The sequence below is a fragment of the Lampetra fluviatilis genome, chromosome 56 (assembly GCF_964198595.1).
Source record: "Lampetra fluviatilis chromosome 56, kcLamFluv1.1, whole genome shotgun sequence".
Lineage (NCBI taxonomy): Eukaryota > Metazoa > Chordata > Hyperoartia > Petromyzontiformes > Petromyzontidae > Lampetra > Lampetra fluviatilis.
This window is the reverse complement of record NC_136330.1, coordinates 3766488-3781687: the sequence shown is the minus strand read 5'-3', so window position 1 is coordinate 3781687 and position 15200 is coordinate 3766488. Positions and strand designations below refer to the sequence as shown.

The 15200-nt window shown below is 51.9% G+C and overlaps 1 protein-coding gene across 8 annotated transcripts in view; it reads right to left on the bottom strand.

The window, feature by feature from the left end:
- The window catches only part of LOC144950095 (guanine nucleotide exchange factor DBS-like), a 105456-nt gene that overhangs the window by 19085 nt on the left and 71171 nt on the right, over window positions 1–15200 (bottom strand). For all 8 annotated transcript variants that reach the window (XM_078880137.1, XM_078880138.1, XM_078880140.1 and 5 more), the window contains exons 13-23: window positions 14852–15026; window positions 13654–13721; window positions 12030–12118; window positions 11757–11823; window positions 9924–10039; window positions 8372–8441; window positions 5957–6049; window positions 4890–4982; window positions 4424–4549; window positions 3292–3513; window positions 1358–1450 (exon numbers count right to left, since the gene is read on the bottom strand). In XM_078880137.1, the coding sequence (XP_078736263.1) occupies window positions 1358–1450; window positions 3292–3513; window positions 4424–4549; window positions 4890–4982; window positions 5957–6049; window positions 8372–8441; window positions 9924–10039; window positions 11757–11823; window positions 12030–12118; window positions 13654–13721; window positions 14852–15026 (1212 nt within the window). The remainder of the gene's footprint in view (window positions 1–1357; window positions 1451–3291; window positions 3514–4423; window positions 4550–4889; window positions 4983–5956; window positions 6050–8371; window positions 8442–9923; window positions 10040–11756; window positions 11824–12029; window positions 12119–13653; window positions 13722–14851; window positions 15027–15200) is intronic.

Below are 15200 nucleotides of genomic sequence, written 5' to 3'. Positions count from 1 at the left end.
CGCGATCAACGGCCCTTCTCTCCCCTATTCGGGAACGCTTTTCGCACAACGCGGAAAAAGGCGTGCCGTCGTGACGCGGTTTCCGAGCGGTCGACTACGAACTACATTCATCATCACGACACCTCCCACGATGATGAATGAAGACATTGATTCCTTGCAAAAGGTTTCTGTTTGGTGTTTTAACATCTTAACACAACTGCTTTATTGCCAGAAAGGGTAAAATCTATTCTTGTATTTTGATACTGGCAAGGGGGGTCCCATGATGGAGCTGCTCGCCGCGAGCTCTCAAAGCCCTGACAGTGGCATTGTCGATTTAAAGCTTTCGTGACTGCAGGGATTCATCTTCTTGGTTCTTTCGGTAAAGTCACGTAGACTCTGTCTCCTCGACAGACCTGTTCTCCACCTGAGGACGGCTGCTTGCGTTGTGGCCGAAACGTCGTGAGAATTATTTTATTATGTTTTATTATTTTATTATTTCCATTCTACGTGATGACTTTACCGAAAGAACCAAGAAGATGAAAGTGGCATTGTCCTTGTGCTGGTCGCCGTTTGGCGTCGTCCTCTGGTCTAACGCCGTTTGAGACGAGGCTCTAAAGAAAGCTGTCTCTGGTGTGGACCAATCAGTTTCAAAGGCAATGCATCATCATAGACTACCAGATCATGTTTTTTGTATGTGTGGTTAATGCAGACACGATTCCCTGCAAAAGGTTTCTGTTTGTTGTTTTAACATCTTAACACCTGTTTGGTGTTTTAACATCTAGAAGGGAAATAATAAAATAATAAAAATATCATAATATTCCCTGCAGTTACGAAAGCTTTCAATCAAAATTTTAACACCTGTTTTATTGCCATAAAGGGTCAATCCTATTCTTATATTCTTACACGAACTACTTTCTTGAAGTCAACATCCGATTAGCACGGTTGGCTACGTACAGCGGGAAGGAAGTTCAACGTCCGTACATAAACTCAAGATTCGGTTCTCATTGGCTTGTTTGTACCATGTCACGCATGAGACGCAGACAAACAAAAACTCCCCCGTGTAGCTTTCACAGACTGTTAGCGAGCACCTATAAAGGCCAGCACGGCACACGAGGGGGTGGGTATCCAGCACCACGCCCTTTGTCTCCACACACCTCACCAGTTACTCATTTGAGGCTGGGACCTGTTTAGATAATTGTCACCGGCGTTGGCCGTGAGCGGGAATCGAACTCGGGTCACCGTGTTCGTGGCACATCGCAGCGCTAACCGCCACGCCACCGCTCCCCGCACAAACACACACACGCACGGAGGCATCGGCAGCGTGAAAAACCACGCAAACCCTCGCCACGGGCCGATCCCATCGCGCGGCGTGGCTCACCTGGATAATGTAGACTTGCTCCCGCCGTGAACACCAGATCTCGAACTTGCGGCTGTCCCCCCGCACGTTCTCCGTGATCCCCACAGAGCTCATCTGCAACGCCGCGGCGGAGTGACAGGGAGACTCGTCGCTCATCGTCGCGAAATCGCAGCCAGGACGGAGGAGCAAGGGGAGGGAGGGGAGGGGGGGGGGTCCTGGGAGCCAGGGGTCGGCACCGGTCGGGGGGCCCCGATGTGGATGTACCTTCAAGCTGTGTGCGCACTTTTAAATCATCTAGAGTAGTGGCTCCTAACCTTGGAACCCGTTGGTTCTCCATCGTCAATACACAATGCACAACGTTAACAACTGCGCAGGGTTTGGTGAAACGAAGTGAGTTGCGACTTAAGTTGTCCGCGCTTAATTTGTGTTTGCGATGATTTGCCTTCTAAAATAATCCGGCCGCGTCTCGCGCACCCCCAGGGAATGCAATGCACCCCAGGTTAGGAAGAACCACTGATCTAGATTGAAGACGCATTTCTTTAGAACTGATATTTGTGTTCAGTTTGCTGTCTCAGAGGGACAAAGAGACTCACACAGAGACCCACAGACTCACACAGAGTCTCATAGACTCACACAGAGACCCATAGACTCACACGGAGACCCACAGACTCACACAAAGACCCACATACTCACACAGAGACCCACAGACTCACATAGAGACCCATAGACTCACACAGAGACCCACAGACTCACATAGAGACCCATAGACTCACATTGAGACCCACAGACTCACAAAGAGACCCACAGACTCACAAAGAGACCCACAGACTCACACAGAGACCCACAGACTCACACAGAAACCCACAGACTCACACAGAGACCCACAGACTCACACAGAGACCCACAGACTCACACAAAGACCCACAGACTCACAAAGAGACCCACAGACTCACATAGAGACCCACAGACTCACACAGAGACCCACAGACTCACACAGAGACCAACAAACTCACACAGAGACCCATAGACTCACACGGAGACCCACAGACTCACACAGAAACCCACAGACTCTCACAGAGACCCACAGACTCACACAGAGACCAACATACTCACACAGAGACCCATAGACTCACACGGAGACCCACAGACTCACACAGAGACCCACAGACTCACACAGAGACCCACAGACTCACACAGAGACCAACATACTCACACAGAGACCCATAGACTCACACGGAGACCCACAGACTCACACAGAAACCCACAGACTCACACAGAGACCCACAGACTCACACAGAGACCCATAGTTTGCTGTCCTTCCCACGCACCTCAGAGTAGCATGGTTGGCTACGTACGGTGCGAAAGAAGTTCAGCACACTCCTATGCTGCTTTTCACGGGAACACACAGAGCGAGAAAGAGAGAGGCCATTGGAATTTCTGGCCTCACTGGCGAAACTTTCAGCGCCCATTCGCCGATTGGGGGGGGCGAGGGGGGGGGTGAGGGGGGGGCGAGGGGGGGGGCGAGGGGAGGGCGAGGGGGGGGGGCGAGGGGGGCGAGGGGGGGGTGAGGGGCGGGGGGGGGGGGGGGCGAGGGGGGCGAGTGGGGGGGCGAGGGGAGGGCAAGGGGGGCGAGGGGGGGGTGAGGGGAGGGCGAGGGGGGGAGCGAGGGGGGGGCGAGGGGGGGGCGAGGGAAGGGCGAGGGGGGGCGAGGGGGGGGCGAGGAGAGGGCGAGGGGGGGCGAGTGGGGGGGGCGAGGGGAGGGCGAGGGGGGGGCGAGGGGGGGGGGCGAGGGGGGGGCGAGGGGGGGGGTGAGGGGAGGGCGAGGGGGGGGGGCGAGGGGAGGGGCGAGGGGGGGGGGCGAGGGAGGGGCGAGGGGGGGGGCGAGGGGAGGGCGAGGGGGGGGGGGCGAAGGGAGGGCGAGGGGAGGGGGCGAGGGGGGGCGAACGACCCGGCACCTGCAGCGAGTGCTTGTAGCCGTAGGAGGGCGTCTTCTCGTAGCCCTCGGTCGTCTCCTCGCGCCGCTTGCAGAAGAGCAGCGTCTTCTCGTAGAGGAAGACGTGCCGCTGCATGGGCTTGAAGCGCGGGAAGTCCTTCACCTTGTTGGCGCCCTTCTTGTGGTCGGTCCACACGCTGAAGGAGCCCTGCATCAGCAGCTTGCCCAGCTCCAGGAGGTTTCCCTGTGGAAACCGGTTCGTCGTTCAACAGTCGCGAATCGCAATCCTTGTTTTAGGCCGCGGGGATATCTCGGCGAGCTTCCTGGAAGCGTTTTTTTTTCACGTTACGGACGGCCACTTACCCTGGTGTAGTCATCGTCGTCGTTGACGTCATCAACACTGCCGTCGTCAACATCACCATCATCACCATCATCAACATCTCCGTCATCAACATCACCATCATCATCATCACCATCATCACCATCATCAACATCACCATCATCATCATCACCATCATCATCACCATCATCAACATCTCCGTCATCAACATCACCGTCATCACTATGATCACCATCATCACCATCATCACTATGATCACCATCATCACCGTCATCATCACCATCATCAACATCACCGTCATCAACATCATCACCGTCATCAACATCACCGTCATCACTATGATCACCATCATCACCATCATCACTATGATCACCATCATCACCGTCATCATCACCATCATCAACATCACCGTCATCAACATCATCACCGTCATCAACATCACCGTCATCACTATGATCACCATCATCACTATGATCACCATCATCACCATCATCACTATGATCACCATCATCACCATCATCACCGTCATCACTATGATCACCATCATCACCATCATCACTATGATCACCATCATCACCATCGTCACTATGATCACCATCATCACCATCATCATCACCGTAATCAACCTTAATCACCATCATCACCATCATCATCACCGTAATCAACCTTAATCACCATCATCAACATCACCGTCATCAACATCAATGTCGACAGGGCAAGCTCCATTGTCATGATTCTCAACAACAACAAAAAGCCCAAGTGATTTTCCACTCAACCAGCGCTCAGGAGCCGACGATCAATAACGAGCGTGCACCTTGTATCCGGTGATGGAAATCTGGTGCATGGAGTCGTTGAGGGACTTGAGGAGGCTCTGCATGCTGGCCAGGGCCTCCTCCAGCTCCAGGGCGTGCTGCACGTCCTTCGTGCCCTTCAGGAGCTCCTGCACCGCCGCAGCACCACGCACGCACACACACCAAAGTTGCCGCCCTCCTCGTCGTCACCGTCATCGTCATCATCGACGTCATCGTCGACGTCATCGTTGACGTCATCGTCGATGTCATCGTCGACGTCATCCTTGTCGTCATCGCCGTCGATGTCATCATCATCATCAACGTAATCGTCATTGTCGTCGTGATCGTCGTCGTGATCGTCGTCGTGATGATCGTGATCGTCGTCGTCATCCTCGTCGTCTGCGATGGGTCGCGGCGGAGGGACGCGGGGGAGTGGGGGGGGTCAAGGGTCAAGGGTCAAGCAACACGTGGGGAAGAGAGGGCCCGTACCTTGAGCAGCAGCTGGTAGCGTGTGATGCGCTGCACGGGCTTCAGGAGGTACGAGTCCAGCGCCAGCTTGTGGCCGAGCTTCTTCTGACATTCCTGCGGCAGCCGGCGAGACGGACGGCGCGCGCGGTGTTTGGCACGCGCACAGAGACGAACACAAAAAGGAGGGATGCTCCCCTCCCTCCCTCTACCACCTCCACCACCGCCATGATGGACAGCCGGCACAGCAGGTCAGGGAAGGGGGGGCGAGTGCCGTATTTTGTGGATCGTTCGGCGCTTCCTGACGGCAAGAAGCCCCGGAACTCGTGCCCGGCGTCACAATAAAGTTTGGACAATTCTGGTCGTACACACGCTCACACACACACACTCGCACACACGACGCAGACACGACGCAGACACGCGCGCACACACTCACAGCGTACAAGCAAAGCTACCCGATTGTCAGACTCACACACGACTTTTAATGCGAAATACGGGGGAATGAGTTGCGTCCGGTAATCCGCAGAATGTGCGGTGACTTTAGCGAGCTGCAGCCCAGCCATTGCGGGTTAATGGGACGCGCAGACAAAGATTCCCCGTAAAACCTTTAACAGATATTCTTAGGTTTTTTTCGGTAAAGTCACGTAGGTAAAACATTAAAATTAATGAAAGTTAAATAAAACAAAACAAAAAAATAAAATTCACGACGTTTCGGAGGCAAGTGCTGTTAAGAGCGAGCGCATGTTAAGACCCGTATGCCCAAGAGGGTGTGTGGGTGGTCAGAAACCACGCCCGGCCGCCTTTGTCTCCCCAATTTACATGTTGACACAGAGCATGAATGCCTCATTTAAGGCCGAGTCGACCCAGGGAAGGCCCAGGATCGGTCCACACATTCGTCACCGATGTTGGCTGCGAGCGTAGCAGCTGGCGCGGCGCGTAAACCATGACACAACAACTTCCCGCACACACGCGCGTGCAACGCACACACCACACACACACCACACACACACACACCACACACTACACACACACACCACACACGCACACACCACACACACCACACACACACACCACATACCACACACACACACCTGGAAGAATGGCGCGTCGGAGATTTGTCTCCACAGCGTCTCGGACTGCGGCTTGTTCTGGCAGTACTTCTCGTAGATGCGGAAATCTTCCTTCTGCACACGCACGGGGGACGCAGCGGAGAGGGCAACGGATTGTCCCCCGCACAACCAAAACTTGCGATCACGTCACAGCGCTGTTGATCACGTGACACCATCGATCACGTGACACCGTTGTTGATCACGTCACACCGTTGTTGATCACGTGACACCATTATTGATCACGCCACACCATTGATCATGTCACACCGCTGCTGATCACGTGACACCGCTGTTGATCACGTCACACCGTTGATCACGTGACACCGTTGATCACGTGACACCATCGATCACGTGACACCATTATTGATCACGCCACACCGTTGATCATGTCACACCGCTGCTGATCACGTGACACCGCTGTTGATCACGTCACACCGTTGATCACGTGACACCATCGATCACGTGACACCATTATTGATCACGCCACACCGTTGATCACGTCACACTGCTGCTGATCACGTCACACCGCTGTTGATCACGTGACACCATCGATCACGTGACACCGTTGTTGATCACGTCACACCGTTGTTGATCACGTGACACCATTATTGATCACGCCACACCATTGATCACGTCACACTGCTGCTGATCACGTCACACCGCTGTTGACCACGTGACACCGTTGATCACGTGACACCATCGATCACGTGACACTATTATTGATCACGCCACACCGTTGTTCACGTCACACCGTTGTTGATCACGTCACACCGCTGTTGATCACGTGACACCGCTGTTGACCACGTGACACCATTGCCGCTACGTCCGTGGCGACCAACGCGGCGCTGTAGACGCCAAAGGTTTGGAGGCAAAGAACATGCAAACCCGAAATATACAGCAGGCATCAGGGTCTGGATCGAAACCGACCTCCTGCATACCAGGCGAGGGAGTCAACATCTCGCCACCGTGGCGACCCTTACTCAGATAGCCCCCCCCCTGCCCCCTGTTGGCCAAAGCTACGAGTGGGGGGGGGGGGGTGGGGGGGGGGCCCCCCTTGACAACCACCACGTGATTTGTTTTCAACAGCCGTGTAAAAGAACAACAACACTTATGTAGAATTCCGTTTACATTTATTTGTTTATGATAATGCTTTAATTTTGGTTTCCACGTTTAATTTAAATTTAATTAGAGCAGGAACGTTTGGCGCAAATTGCGCTAATCAAATATTGGGGCCCCACCTGACCGATCGCCACACACCCTGAGCTGATAATGTAGTCACTACTCCACTAAGTGTAGTCACTACGCCACTGATAATGGAGTCACTTCGCCAGTGATAATGTAGTTACTACACCACTGATAATGTAGTTACTATGCCACTGATAATGCAGTCACTTCGCCACTGATAATGTAGTCACTACGCCACTGATAATGTAGTCACTACGCCACTGATAATGTAGTTACTACCCCACTGATAATGTAGTTACTACGCCAATAATAATGTCGTTACTACGTCACTGATAATGTAGTTACTACGCCACTGATAATGTAGTTGCTACGTCACTGATAATGTAGTTGCTACGCCACTGATAATGTAGTCACTTCGCCACTAATAATGTAGTCACTACGCCACTGATAATGTAGTCACTACGCCACTGATAGTGTAGTTACTACAGCACTGATAGTGTAGTTACTACACCACTGATAATGTAGTTACTACGTCACTGATAATGTAGTTACTACGCCACTGATAATGTGGTCACTACGCCACTGATAATGTAGTCACTACACCACTGATAATGTAGTTACTACGCCACTGATAATGTAGTTACTACGTCACTGATAATGTAGTTACTACACCACTGATAATGTAGTCACTACGCCACTGATAATGTAGTTACTACGTCACTGATAATGTAGTTACTACACCACTGATAATGTGGTCACTACGCCACTGATAATGTAGTCACTACGCCACTGATAATGTAGTTACTACACCACTGATAATGTAGTCACTACGCCACTGATAATGTTGTTACTACACCACTGATAATAGAGTCACTACGCCACTGATAATGTAGTTCCTACGCCACTGATAATGGAGTCACTACGCCACTGATAATGTAGTTACTACACCACTGATAATGGAGTCACTACGCCACTGATAATGTAGTTACTACACCACTGATAATGGAGTCACTACGCCACTGATAATGTAGTTCCTACGCCAATGATAATGTAGTCACTACGCCACTGATAATGTAGTCACTACACCACTGATAATGTAGTCACTACGCCACTGATAATGTAGTTACTACGCCACTGATAATCTAGTCACTACACCACTGATAATGTAGTCACTACGCCACTGATAATGTAGTTCCTACGCCACCACCTTACCCGCTTCAGGTAGCAACTCCCAACCTCTTCCGGCCGCTCCGTGTAATCCTCCAGCTCCTTGAGGAAGACACTGAAGCAGCAGCAGCAGCAAAAGTGCGGAGCTCCGTTAGCGAACACCTCCTCGCGGAATGCACCCACTAAGTTTGATTACATCGTTGGAACCTCCTTTGCCAGTATCAACATTCAGTAAAACCTTGGATTGCGAGCATAATTCGTTCCAGAAACGTGTTTGTAATCCAAAGCGCTCGTATATCAAAGCACTCGTATATCAGTTGTGATCACGTGACGCTCGGCAGACAAAGCGTATACGCGTACTACTCGTATTGCAAGAACTCGCTCGTTTATCAAATTAATATTTATTTAAAAATGTTGCTCGTCTTGCAAAACACTCGCAGACGAAGTTACTCGCAATCCAAGGTTTTACTGTATAAGAATAGATCCATAATAGAGTTTGTTTTTAGTTAAATTGCGTAAATATGTAGATGTGTCGTTAAAACTCGCCACCACCCGATACAGCCAACTAGTAAGGGTTGTCACGTAAACAGAACGTGGCCAATTCGTCACTAGTACAGCACTAGTGTATAGTGTATCGTAGTGTAGTGTGTGTAGTGTATAGTGTAGTGTATAGTGTAATATACTAGTACAGCACGCCGGTGTGTTGGAGAGCCAAGCCACAACATTTACAATCTGAGTACGACGTTTCGCAAGTAATTACAACTAGCTTCATCAGGCGACATCCAGATTTGTGGAGAAGTCCACCTGTTTTGTTCCTTACATAGAGGCGTAGATGTGGTGACCACACATTTATATATTTACGCGATCTAACCCAAAACCTCTATTATGGATGATATTGGTCACGAAAACATACGTGTTAAATATAAGAATAGGTTTTACCCCTTCTGGCTATAAAACAGTTGTGTTAAGACGTTAAAACACCAAACACAAACTTTTTGCAAAGAATCATTTCTGCATTAACCACACATACTTGTGGTGAGCATGCAAACAACAAAAACATGCTCTGGTAATATCTGCCAGAAACATTGGCAATCGGTTGGAACCGTTGGACTAACGTTGAACCAACGTCAATCGGTTAGAACCGTTAGACCAACGTTTGATGTTCTCTAGGTCAGTGCATTTGCAAGGGGTTGAGATGTCTATCTATCAGCTCTTACCATCTTATTCCTTCATTTTCACCAACTCGTTACAGCATTGCATAATCTCTTACGAGGTAACAATTAAATTTCAGAGGGTAACATTGCTTTTTTACTAAACACCAAATGTATTGTATTTCATACATTTCAACTGTTGGCCGTACGTACGTGTAAACTGCATTATATGTAAAGCGCTCCGAGGCACCTTCATTTATAAGCGGAGGTGTAACTATGCTGACTTTAGCACGAGTCAGCCGAGGAAAGGCCCAAGCCAGGTTCATGTAGAAACTGCCACAGGTGCCGTGCATCTCGGCCATGGCTGTGGATCATTTGCAGTGGGGCAAAGAAGGCAAGCAAAAAAAAGTGTTCATCCAGCAGTGGACGGAGAATGGCTCTACCACCTGCTGTGGAAGTGGTAGATGTCGGCCATGTTGCCGAACAGGACGTCCTTCTTCTCCCTGGCGCCGGCGGGGACGGGCGCCGCCATCTCCTCCGTCTCCATGGCGTCCGCGTAGCCCTGGACCACCCCCACAGGAAGTGACATCGTCACTCTCACCTCTATCCAAAACTTTCTGCTAGGCTTGTTGACAATCATTAAAAAAAAAAAAATTTTACGGTATTTCAATAGGAGTTCCGGTACGGAGCACGAACTGGGACGCGAGGAGGGGGCGGGCTACAGAAAAATCCTTCCCCCCACACCTCCGATTAGCACGGTTGGCCACATATGTTGCAAAAGGAGTTCAACATACATAGACTCACGCAGAGACCCATAGACTCACACAGAGACCCATAGACTCACACAGAGACCCATAGACTCACACAGAGACCCATAGACTCACACAGAGACCCATAGACTCACACAGAGACCCAGAGACGCACACAGAGACCCATAGACTCATACAGAGACCCATAGACACTCACACAGAGACCCATAGACTCACACAGAGACCCATAGACTCACACAGAGACCCATAGACTCACACAGAGACCCATAGACTCACACAGAGACCCATAGACTCACACAGAGACCCATAGTTTGTTGTCTTTCCCCCGCGCCTCTGATTACGGTTAGCCATGAACATACATACATCCGTGAACGCCAGTCCCAAATGCTACGCATCTGGGTATAAAGCAAGGAGGGGGAAGGGGGAAGTAATAATATATTTATTTATAAAGCCCGCTTAAACAATCGTTCTCAGGGCGCTTTGCGTGGAAAGGCGGAAAACATTTAACATCAACCAAGTAAAGACGAAGGTACAAAGACGTTTGAAAATAACTAAAGCTATTTTGAACAGCGGGCTGGCCGCCCCGGCTTGCCAACAATTTTCAAACGACGAATAAAATCACGAGTGCGGACGGAGTGCGGAGTGCTCTCGGACATGGGTCTTTGTATGCGACAACAAGTTGCGGTACGGAAGCCGGTGGGTAGCTGCCAGGACAAAATGCATATCATCAGCGACGCCACAATCCTCCAAGCAGGATTTGACCTACCGAGGAAGATCCTGGTCCTCCTCGAGTCGAAATGCGGACGCTCCGTGGAAGATGTGGGACACTTTCCCCACGAGTGGACAATCTAACGAGAGTCCAGCTCGTGACTGTGACTGTGGTGGTGGTGGTGCGATATCTCAAGACGGTGAACGACCGCTCCAATCGGATCATTCAAAGGGGGCGATCCGAAACAAATCCACGCGGCTGCTCCCCCTAAGCAGTCGGAATGGATATCGAATCTCGACATCGATGTGCAATCTCCACAAATGTCGTACAAAAGAAGGGAAAAAATGCATTTGCACATTTCCAAACCGTTATTTTGTTCTCGTTTGAGCCCCTATTTTTGTTTTTGGCCAACGCTTTGATTCGCGTGGCCCGGTTTTCAAGAGGCCAAGTCCCCAACAGCAATACGCAAAAATATTTACTGAAGCCGTGTTCACATCGGATAACGGTTATAGGCGTCATCAGCGCCTGCCACCCAAGACACTCCCCTGCCCTTTACCAACGTACAGGCAGAGCGAACGCATGAATAAACACCTTGCTTGGAAAGCATTAAAAATACTTGAAAGTTGCAGTCAAGCTTGTCGCCATGGCCACCTGTTGATGCCCCCCCCGCCGCCATCAACGATGTCACTCGCGCAATGGCGGCGATGCTTGAGGACTGCTCCTCGAAAGACCCCCCCGGTTGGTGCAAGCTCATCGACCGCCGCGAGGGACGTTTGTCCTGCTCAGGAGACAACGCTCACCTCCAGTATTGTCTGCAGCTCCTCCACGTAGACCCTCTCCGTCTCCAGGAGCTCCGTCATGATGTGACTGCGGCAAGCAAGACAAATAAGGGGCAGCTTTCACCGCTGATCAAACGCGCCGTAGGCTGAAACACAGACAGCCTAGCATCATGACGCACGGGGTGGTGGGCTAGGATTAAGCGGGAGCAGGGTCAAGGATGTAATGCGTGGGCAAAACGAAAACGTAACAGGAAAGAGAAGGGAGAAGTCGACAGAGTGAGAGATAAGCCACACCTCCTGTGGAGCGTCAGGTTTTCCTCGTTCTCCATGGGGACGGACGGCAGGCAGACGCCTCCCTGGCTGTTCTCGTACACGACCTCGATCTGCGAACACATCGCTCCTCTGCATTAAAGGCTGCGACACGCCAAGGCAACATTACGGCAACCGCCACCGCCGGCAACGCATTCACGGCAGAGTGAACGAGTTGCGAATGAAAACAGGGTTTAAATTTCGATTTGAAGCTTTCGTGACTGCAGGGATTCATATTCTTGGTTATTTCGGTAAAGTCACGTAGAAAAAATAAAACAATAAAATTCTCACGACGTTTCGATTGCAACACAAGCAATCGTCATCAGGTGTGAAAACCACAGCAAGAAAATTTGAAAAAAAAAACGGTTTGTTGAAAAGTGAGTGTTTAATAAACGGTGATTGGTCTACACAGCATTTGACCTCGGCTAGCCACGGTGACCCCTGGCTGCGACCCAGTGGGCAGGGAAAATAGAGTTGATTGAAAAGCGTGAATGAGGACAGCGTAATATTCTTCCGCTATGTCACTGCTAACGAAGAAAGTGCTGCCCATTGCGTACACATTTACCACATTTTTATTTTAAAAAGACACTCACTGAAAACTTTGATAAGTTTTGTTTAAACTTTTAAACTAAACTAAAGCTTTTTTATTTTACCAGGTAAGGCCCACTGTGCTATGTAGCTCTTTTTCAGTAGTGGCCTGGCTACAAAAGATAGCTCAACGACGTGGCTTATCGCGTGGAAATTCATGGCAGTAGCCAAAGGCTCTAAACGCGTGTTTCTAATTGTGGAAGGAAAAACTTAAGGACCTGGAGAAAAATCCACACGACCATGGGGAGAAGACACGCAACGCCAAATATACAACAAGGCATCAGGGTCGGCATCAAACCCACGACCTCCTGCATACCAGGCGAGGTAGTTAACATCTCCTAGCCGCCGTGATGATGATGAGAGAGAGAGACACGCAAACTCCAAATATACAGGAGCAGGCGTCAGGGTCAGCATCAAACCCACGCCCTCCTGCATACCAGGTGAGGTAGATAACATCTCCTCGTCATCCATAATACAGGTTTTTTGGTTAGATCACGTAAATATATAAATGTGTCATTAAACCCGCTACCACCCGACACAGCCAACTAGTAAGGGTTGTCACGTAAACAGAACGTGGCCAATTCGTCACTAGTACAGCACTAGTGTATAGTGTAGTGTATAGTAGTGTAGTGTATAGTGTAGTGTATAGTGTAGCGTATAGTAGTGTATAGTGTATTGTATAGTAGTGTATAGTGTAGTGTGTAGTGTAGTGTATAGTAGTGTAGTGTATAGTGTAGTGTATAGTGTAGTGTATAGTGTAGTGTGTAGTGTAATATACTAGTACAGCACGCTGGTGTGTTGGAGAGCCAATCCACAACATTTACAATCCGAGTACGACGTTTCGCCAGTAATCACAGCCAGCTTCATCAGGCGACAGCCAGATTTGTGGCGTCGATGCGATGCGACAACACTCGTGAGCTCTTCTTGCGCGAAGTGGGGGGAGTGGTGGGGGGGGTGATCACTCTCCTAGCCACCGCTGTGCAGCTGCACGGAGCGAGGCTCTTGGGGGGCGCGTGGATACCTTGGGTGCCGACTTCTGCTTGACGTGCCTCCTCCGCGGGGTGCTGGGTTCACCGCCAAGGCCGGGCACTGTGAATGCAACGCGCCTCGTAATTATAATCTATGGAGCGGAGGTGCAGCGGTGGTACAGCGGTGGTGCAGCGGTGGTGCAGTGGTGCAGCGGTGGTGCACTGTGCCATGAAACCCGGCGGACCGAGTTCGATTCACCATCGTGGCTAAAGTCAGTGGCGAGCGATGTCCGAGCCGGTCCTGTGGGTTGCGCGCTGACCGACGTGGTGAAGTATGGTCAAACAACTCCCATGGCCAACAGGCTTTTGGAGGCCTTCGTCCGGCAGTCGATTGATAAAGGATTGTAATGTCCGTGCTACTGCGGTGGTGCTACTGGTGGTGCTACTGGTGGTGGTGGTGCTGGTGGTGCTGCTGGTGGTGCTACTGGTGGTGGTGCTGGTGGTGGTGCTGGTGGTGCTGCTGGTGGTGCTGGTGGTGCTGCTGGTGGTGCTGCTGGTGGTGGTGGTGCTGGTGGTGCTGCTGGTGGTGCTGGTGGTGCTGCTGGTGGTGGTGCTGGTGGTGCTGCTGGTGGTGCTGGTGGTGGTGCTGGTGGTGCTGCTGGTGGTGCTGGTGGTGCTGGTGGTGGTGCTGCTGGTGGTGCTGGTGGTGCTGCTGGTGGTGCTGGTGGTGGTGGTACTGGTGGTGCTGCTGGTGGTGCTGGTGGTGCTGCTGGTGGTGCTGCTGGTGGTGCTGGTGGTGCTGCTGGTGGTGGTGCTGGTGGTGCTGCTGGTGGTGCTGCTGGTGGTGCTGCTGGTGGTGCTGGTGGTGCTGGTGGTGGTGCTGGTGGTGCTGCTGGTGGTGCTGCTGGTGGTGCTGGTGGTGCTGGTGGTGGTGCTGGTGGTGCTGCTGGTGGTGCTGGTGGTGCTACTGGTGGTGGTGGTGCTGGTGGTGCTACTGGTGGTGCTGCTGGTGGTGCTGCTGGTGGTGCTGCTGGTGGTGCTGCTGGTGCTGGTGGTGGTGCTGGTGGTGCTGCTGGTGGTGCTGGTGGTGCTACTGGTGGTGGTGGTGCTGGTGGTGCTACTGGTGGTGCTACTGGTGGTGCTGGTGGTGCTACTGGTGGTGGTGCTACTGGTGGTGCTACTGGTGGTGGTGCTACTGGTGGTGCTGCTGCTGCTGCGGGTGGTGCTGCTGCTGCTGCGAGTGGTGCGCACCCGGGGAGCCGTTGGTCGCGGGCTGGGCGGGCGGCTCGGGCACCGTCTCGGGCTGCGGGGCGACGGGCTGCACAGGGCGGGCGTGCCGAGCCGTCAGCTTGCACAGGCTCATGCGCCGCTCCTCCATCATGGCGCCCACCTTCTCCAGCTTCGCGAACACTCTCTGCACGCACAGCTGCACGCGAGCACGCGGACAGCCGACCACGGGGTGCACGAGCGCCGGCGTCAACCGTCGAATCTAAAGCCGACGACACGTCACGTGTCCGGGAGGGGGGAACGTGCTCCCGGGGGGGTTCAGAAAGTTCGTCGCGCGGTGTCCCGTCAAATCAGTTGTTCCTCACCAATTATC